We start from the raw sequence: 8,183 nt of genomic DNA on the forward strand, positions 1-8,183 counted from the left end.
GAGCGGTTAGTATCTGTTCCTCCTCTTTTTGGCTTTTCAATATTTGATTAGGGTTTGATGATCCTTTGTTAACTACCAGCAGCGATGATGTCTATTTACTAAGCTTTGGAACCAACCACAATGATCGATGGCCTATTCTTTGGGCTGTTTTTGACAATACAATCTCCTCTACAGCGTTTGGGCATTCTTACTGCGCTGTTTGAGACCGCAGAGAGTAGCAAGCCACCTCCATAAGCTCAGATGGAGATGAATAATAAGATAGAAATTTTCTCAAATCTAGAGAGGGCTTGCATTAGTTCCAACCATTCTCTAATTCCACCACTAACGATGGCATTGACGTTGATGCTTTCAGGAATGCTTTTCGGATGACTTAGAGGCTTTGCTTTTCCTTTCAATGAAAGCTTTTGGGGATAAAGTTCTGTTGTGGACAACATTGGCAGGAGGTTGGCAACAGTTTGATTGGTGCGTTGGCCATAGGTAGATGATTACTCGGTTGATGTATTAATGATTCAACACCCGGTCAATGACTTATAACCTGCGTTAATGGAGTGCAAGAGACTTGGGTGCAGATTGAGCTTGGCCAAGAGGAAGATAGAGTTCAATTGACCACATTAGGTTTGGGAGAGCACTTTAGGCACCTAATTTGTAGATGCAAATCCTTATGATTAATTATCCCTCCTAATAACGAGAGAGAAATTTTGATTAAGGCTAACTGTTAAACACTAAGTGGATGGTGGGGGAAATGATGACAAACTGAAGTAAAATTTCATGGTTCTATCATCTTGGGTTTTTATAGATCCTGATATAATTAATCAACAAAGGAAATCATCCCTATATGAGCGAAGGATCATTGTTGGTATTCATGGGTTGCATCATCTAAGACGAACTTGTAGATCTACGGTGAATATTTCTCTAAGGTGATAATTATTATGCCAACCTTTGCTAATAGAAGGCTTTATGTCCTATCAAGTGAATTCTATGATTCATTTTGGAAAAAAAAAAAAAAAACATGTTCTTTTGGAAATAGGATGATCAAATGTTGGCGGATGGGTTTAATTTTTAATAATTTAGGACAATGAAGTGGATGATTTTAAAAGTAAAAGATGGAAGGCAAGTAAAAAGAAAAAGGTTGAGAGCTTGGAATGAGTAGATGAAAAAGGTGCTAGTAAAGATTAAATTATTCTTTAATATGTTTGATGAATTCTGCGAACTTGGTGTGCAATGGAATTTGAGAATTCAATTTTTTCCTGAACATAATATAATGTTATGCTCATTAGTTTATAATTTTAAATAATGTTCCTCATAATTAAATAAATTCATGCGTTCAATGAAACTAAGTTTTTATTGGCACCCCCCACTATGCTTAAGTTGTGCCTTTGGCGTCCCTTGGTGCTTTCGGCATTATGCAACTATAAGGCATTGAGAGTTCTAACAAAAGAGGTGACATGCAATATATGGCTTTCAATTGAATAATATCTACTCTTTTGATCTCGTGGTTCTTTAGCGGTACCACAGCTTCATTTGGAAGCTTCTTTCCTAAGGAGAATGAGGGAAGATTTGAGGTTTAACTTTGTAATGTTATAGATGCAATAATCTACATTTCATGCAATGAATTTTGGTTGTGTGATACAACAAATTTTGCTATGTAATGCAGTAATGTAGGGTTAATACTGTGTACATATATCTCATTTTAGACTTTATAATGATGAAAGCTCAATACATTGAATTACACATCCTTTCTTTTTTATATAAAAAAAAGGATCCACCGAGTGATTCAACTCAATTTATTTCTTTATTAGGGTACCTTGAAGTGTTACTTTTCTCCTAGATGTTTCAATAACTAGAGAATCCTCATCTGCTATAGCAACCATAAGCCAATCTCATAGCCTCTGTCTCCATGGATGTCAGGTTTTCTAGTCAAGTTTCACCACTTTTATATTTCAAATTAGTGTTCATTGTGCCTTGTGCTATGATGCACAAATACAGCCACGACATGGACACGGGACACATCAATTATTGAAAATCTAGGATGTTGGATGTTGTATTATAATTTTTTATTTTAAAAATAGTGTATAAAAATTAAATAAATATAATATTAAAAATAAATTAGAAATAAAAAGTCATTTAACTAGAATTTTTTCTTAAAATGATTAATAATAGGATGTCCAGAGTCTGACGTCAATGCCATATATCAGGCATCGAGAGAGGAGACGTCAATGATGTCGAGAGTTAGACATCAATGTTATGTAGTAAGTCTCGGGCATTGATGTCAATAGGGTGTTTATCGTCAATGTTGTGAGGGTATTGATCGTTAATGTTAAGGCGATGTCGAAGAAACATGAGCTTTGAAGTTGTGAGTGTTGAAATTGCTAGCGTCGAGCATCAATGTCCAGATAGTGTCAAACTTGGATGTTGACATGATTTTGAAATGTCGATGTTGTAACGACATTAGATGTCACTGTTGAGATGACATCATGTATTGTTGTGAAACTAACGTGGTGACCCATCAAAGAAAAATGAAAATGAGAATATTCGATGAGTGGGGTATTGAGTGCGAGTGATTGAATTGGTGTTGTGGATAAGATATACGAAATTTAGTTTTTATATCTTAAATATAAGAAATGATATTTAAAAAATATTTCATAAAATATTTAAGACGCATGTCGGACACACGTGTCCAATTTGTTTTTAATAATTTTATAATTGGATACATTTTCGACGTGTCCGACGCTTGTCAAAGGCGTGTCAGATGAGTGTTGTGTCGGATACGTGTCAGTCATTGCATGCCTCTTTTAGGAGAAATGTCGGTACATCATAGTCCTTGAGGAATTAATGGCTGCCATCCTATGGAACTTCAACTGATATGCCATTCTTAGCTTGGATGAGATTTAATAGTCTATTTGATCTATTTGATTTTGCCATTTTCTTGTTTAAGCTTCTTGCTTATTTTATTTCGTTATCTCTTAAAATGCACTCATCAGCAAACCTGTATTTCTATGGTCTGTCTTTTTTTATGAATAACAGTCCTATGTCATTTCAGAGTATGAATTTGTGCATGAAATAGACATATACTGCTTCTTGTAACTTTCATCTAGGCTTGTTTTCCTCTATTGGATGTGTGTGATATAATCCTTTTGCCTCTAAGGGTGTCAAAGAGCTGTCTTTCAGAGGTTGAAAACTTATCCAAGGTATTTACTCCCTTCTCCTTTCTTAAATCAACCACTTTTTCCATTTACATCTCAGCACCTACGCTCATCCCTACAACTAGCCTTAGTACCCTATAATTTTTAAAAATTATGCAATCGGATATTGAGGCATTTTTATCCGTGAGATGAGAATAATTCTTGAATTAATTTTGAAGTGTAAGTGTCATAATCAAAATATTATATATATATATATATTCTCAAATGTGTCAACATTCTCTCAATATTCCTCCTCATCTTCTGTCTCAATCATTTTCCATTTCCATAACCAATAAAAATTAATAAGAATATAAATTAAAATTTAAAATTATGCTTATGTTGATGATTATAATTTCAATTACTTAAATTTTTATGGTAACATTATCTGTTACTCTCTTGTTGAATTGTTGGACTCCTCAAATCATTTATCATCTAATAAAACATCATTATAAACTAATGGTTCTTTGTCGCCCAACACAATTTTCTTCTTTAAGACTTAATCTTTTTATCTCTTGTTGTAATTAATGTAGACCAATGTGTTCATTCCTTTATTTAGCCTAATGATTTCTCTTCTTAACATAAATATGGTTATTTGTACTCTAATTTCGTTCACACCTTTATAAAGAGCATACAAGACTCAATACATTGATAGCAAATTATTATAGTGCTAGAGTATTATCTCCACATTGAATCCACCACTCAACTAATATTTAGTTTAAAAAAGAACAAAAAAAAGGTAGATGAGTTATCACTAAGAAGAGGAGAAGCATTGGAGGATGGTGAGTCAACGTGGTCGGGTAGTAGCGGCTCAGAGTGGCCAAATGGCTGCAATGTAAGGTTTGGGCAGCCGTGAGCTTGCGAATGGATTGGGAGGGTTGAGGATAGAGCCAGAGATTATTGGTTTATATTTAGTTTTTTTTTTAAGAAAAGAAAATATATTTCAACGAAAATAAAGGGATACAAGCAAGTCTAACAAAGGACAAAACAACAATTACAAGGCTTAAGCAACAAACAAAGGGCATCCAGTAAGTAAAAGTGTAAAAAACAAGCTAACCCAGTAATGGCAAACTTGCATCTAGAGGTGGTAACGACCACACCCACATACACAACCTTGCATCCCAAACAAAGGTTACTCCCCAAACAAAGGTCGCCAAACATAGTAAGAAGACGCACTACCGATGGTTACCAACAAGCCACTTCCGACCAGATGGTGAGTAGAAAGTAGCTACATCATTGCCTGGGCCACATACACCCGCAACAAAAAACCAAACCAACAGAAGCCAATCTAACGGAATCGAAACACAACAGCTCCAAAGCCATCAAGTCAATAAGGAATAAATAAGCCCAAGGTAATTACTTTTTTTTCTACCACGATGCTTGCCACCACCATGAGAAGAGGCTTTGTTAACACTACTACCAACCTGCAAATTATATAATTCAAGAAGTTCATCAACCGGGACATCCCCCTCCCCCTCACCATAAGAGGAAGAATCCAACCAATCAGAGTGATCCATATTAGAGTCTGTCAACTTGCTAGTAATTTGAGCTTTTAACGCTTCATTAGAAATTAGAGAAACTGGAACATAAAAAAAAGGTTCATGTTCAAGCTCACCCACTGGCACATCCAGAACAGCTAAAGGAGAATCATCATATGCAATACCCAACTCACTAGACGAACCATTATCCATCACCTTGTTAACTTCGCACGGGCCCTTCAACACCTCCACTTGATTAACATCAGAAGCAATAGGAGGATGCTCCAAACTCTTAATTTCCACCATAGAGCCAATGTTAAGAGAGACAGGAGGACCCCTCGAAGAAACCACATGGTCATCGGCAACACTCGGAATGGGCGCCACCACATGGCCCACATCAGGAAAATGAATAACCTCCACATGCACTACAGGAACTAAAACAACAGGCTCAAATAAGGGCTTGATGTCAGTAACATTCGCAGGTTGAGAAACCTTCTCATTACCAACAACACCAACCTCCACACAATTTTGCTTAACCAAATTAGAACCAGTTTCAAGCATACTTTTTTCCTCCACTAGTGCGGTTACCATCGCCAACATTTGAAAGAGGTTGCACCAGCAGGAGAAGGATTAAGATGTGGATGAAGAATACAACATTCAGCTTGAAAATGACCCAAGGATTTACAATGCACAGAATAAGGAGGAAAGTCCTCCATAACTACAGCCTGAATGTAACCCAATTTTTCGTGGCCAACCCACACTTTATCAGGATAGCGCTTGGTTACATCTAACTCAACTAAAACACGAGCTACAAAAGACGAGATTCAGAGGAGGTAGCATTATCTATTTTAAGAGGGCGGCCAAAGAGGGAACCAAGACCGTGAAGTATTCTAGGAGAGAAAAGATGAGCTGTAAGGTTGGAAAACGAAACCCAAATCGGAATAATTGGGGACTCAACCTCAATATTAAAATTCGGAGTCTATTTGCACAATTTCATATAACAATTGTTCACAAAATAGGAACGATGGGCAAACACTGCGATAATCAAGTTCATTCACAAGCTTTATTAAGACATGCTTAGAGTTAAGGACAGTAATCGAGAAATCACCAATCAATTTAAGATTGACAAAATTTTTCGAAAGGCATCGAGAGAGGGTCTCAAACTGGGCGACAAGAGCAAGAATTTCAACCTCTGAAATCCACAATGAAGGTAATCCCTGGTGAGTCGAAATTTTGAGGTCGGGGAATGCAGACGCGGCAGGAGACAAGCCTGAAAAAGCATCCCTAAATGAACGAGAGGATGAAATCCCATTCAAAAAACCAAGGTCCTGCACCCGGAGAGCAGCCATAACTCCGAAAGAAGGCAAAACAAGAGTGAAATAAAACTAAAAGACCACAGAAATAGGCAAAATTTAGTAGTCGTGGACTTTTCTGCTGGCGAAACGGAAGGCGGAAGCTTGGCGTCACAGAGAAACGCGACGCATTGCCCCAGCAAAGAGCCCTTTACAGTGAGCGAATTCCCGTCATGGATTCACCTCCGACATCGCCACCAAAGGAAGCCTAGATGTCGCAGCTAGGGCATCGTGAACATAGTTTATATTTAGGTTTAGATGTAATGAAACAATAAAATAAGGCTTTGAGCTTATATTATTCATAAATTAATTTTTTTAAATTACCCAAACCCTAATGTTTGAGGCTTACGCCTCTTGTTTATTGCATAGAGGCATGTCCAGCTTTGTTGAGGCATATGCCTCAACAAAATCAACATTAGGCATACACTTAATGGCAATTATTTCTCAAAAAGTGCCATGACACTCCTCTTATTGTGTAATTTCAAACATGGGCTCCCTACATTAGAAATGTTCAGTTATTACTTTTTCATTATTTCATATGGAAATGTCTAGTTACGATTTGATTGATGGTAAGGTATGCAGTTTGATTCCCCTGGCAAACGAAGATTTTTGATCGTTATAAGATTACTTCAATAACTTCGTGTGATAAAAAAAGATTAGATGGCCAAATTCAATTAGATATATCTCTAGGTCTTGCTTGCAGTTTTAGATCACAATGAAACGCATGGAATAAGAATGCCACGACTGTTAGGTGGTTGATTTTTATAGTTCTTATTGTTTTTACCTTGAGAGATGGGGACGTATGCGATTGTTTTGTTGTGCAAAACTATCTATTTATTTCTTTGTTTATGTTTTTCTAATGAAATTACTTAGAATGATGTCAAGTTTTTCACAATTTTCTTTAGACATAAATTTAGTTGCACTTCTACATGATTTGTTCAGTAATTAGTACTTTGCCACATAAGCGGCTATATTCTACTTATGCTGTCACTCGAATGATGATCATTGAGCAGAAAAAGATTCCTCATATATTTATTTAGTTGGTGAATTTCTTATTTGTACTAGGAGAAAAATATTATTTTTTCCACCCTTTTGTGCATTCCTTGACATTTGATTGCATCAAATTTCTATTATAGGTCATCTTCTGTACTTCTTGGGAAGAATGTTTGTTGTCATGGTCTCAGATTTGGAAATTCAGGTCTAAGCAACAGAGGAAGAAGAAGGGGAAAGGACAGGGAGATTCTGACGATAGAGAAAAATAAAAGAAAAGCCTGTGTTGCTTGGTGTCTCTTTTATAGGCATGTATAAACCAATTCTTATTCTTATTAATTTGATCAATTCCTTAAAATTACGTTTTGTGCTCTTTACTTAAAGCTTCACTGCTGTCTTTTAATTTAGCAAGAAAGTTTCTTTTCTATGAACCTAACAAATGATCATAATTTACTAACCAAAATGCACTTGGACACGTGAAATAGAAAGATAGATGAAGAGAAATAGAATTAGGTATGTAAATGTAGTGAGGGGAGGAGAATCTGAAAGATGGATAGAGAAAGAGAATCCTAAAGAGAGAAAACTAGACAAAGAAATAGATCGAAGAAAAGAGAAGTAGAGTGATGTAGTGGTGAGTGAAAAAAAAAATGAGATGGTGAAGACAGAAAACAAACTGGTAAACGAAGAGTGGTGTGTCTGGAGAGGACAACTAGATATATCAGCAGAACGGGGCAGCAAAAAGGAAGGGAATTATAATGACATTAGATGATCAAAATAGAGATGGTGAGAAGAAAAGAAAAACATTTAAGACAAGAAATAGTGGAAGGATAAAGAAATTTTTTAGGTTGGAAGAGAAATAGCAAGGGCCCAAAATCTTGGTGCCCCTCCCTTCTCAATAAAAGAATAAATGAAATTTAAAAATAAAGTAGGCCGGGGTGCGGGGCCAAAACTATCTAACAAATAGGGCTGCAAATGAACCGAGCTGAGCCGAGTATGTGAGTGTTCATGTTTGAGTTCGTTTATTATAAGCTTGTTTAAATTTGGTTCGTGTTTGATTCGAGCTTTATTGTTTGTGTTCATGTTTGATTCGTTTAGTGCTTATCGACCTTTAAACAAACAAGCCTTAACGAGCTATGTTCATGTATATATTTATCAAATTTTTTTGAACTATCAAACAAGCACAT

General features: G+C 36.2%; 1 protein-coding gene across 2 annotated transcripts; it reads left to right on the top strand.

Moving 5' to 3' along the window:
- The first annotated feature begins 9 nt into the window (after positions 1-9).
- On the top strand, positions 10-7,360 carry LOC114579830. Of its 2 annotated transcripts, none has more exons than XM_028695585.1 (3): positions 10-258; positions 353-477; positions 7,146-7,360. In XM_028695585.1, exons 1-3 carry the CDS (start codon positions 241-243, stop codon positions 7,315-7,317), a joined length of 315 nt encoding a protein of 104 aa, XP_028551418.1. In that variant the 5' UTR covers positions 10-240; the 3' UTR covers positions 7,318-7,360. The 2 variants fall into 2 exon arrangements, with proteins under 2 accessions (XP_028551418.1, XP_028551419.1); XM_028695586.1 differs by having other exon boundaries at positions 353-462.
- Positions 7,361-8,183: the final 823 nt, after the last annotated feature.

The sequence above is a fragment of the Dendrobium catenatum genome, unplaced genomic scaffold, assembly GCF_001605985.2.
Source record: "Dendrobium catenatum unplaced genomic scaffold, ASM160598v2 fragScaff_scaffold_659, whole genome shotgun sequence".
Lineage (NCBI taxonomy): Eukaryota > Viridiplantae > Streptophyta > Magnoliopsida > Asparagales > Orchidaceae > Dendrobium > Dendrobium catenatum.

What these genes read in the sequence shown, in the direction of transcription:
- LOC114579830 (XM_028695585.1), top strand. An exon ending in GATTGGTGCGTTGGCCATAG is followed by an intron (nt 478 to 7,145) that starts GTAGATGATTAC and finishes TTTCTATTATAG; the next exon opens with GTCATCTTCTGTACTTCTTG.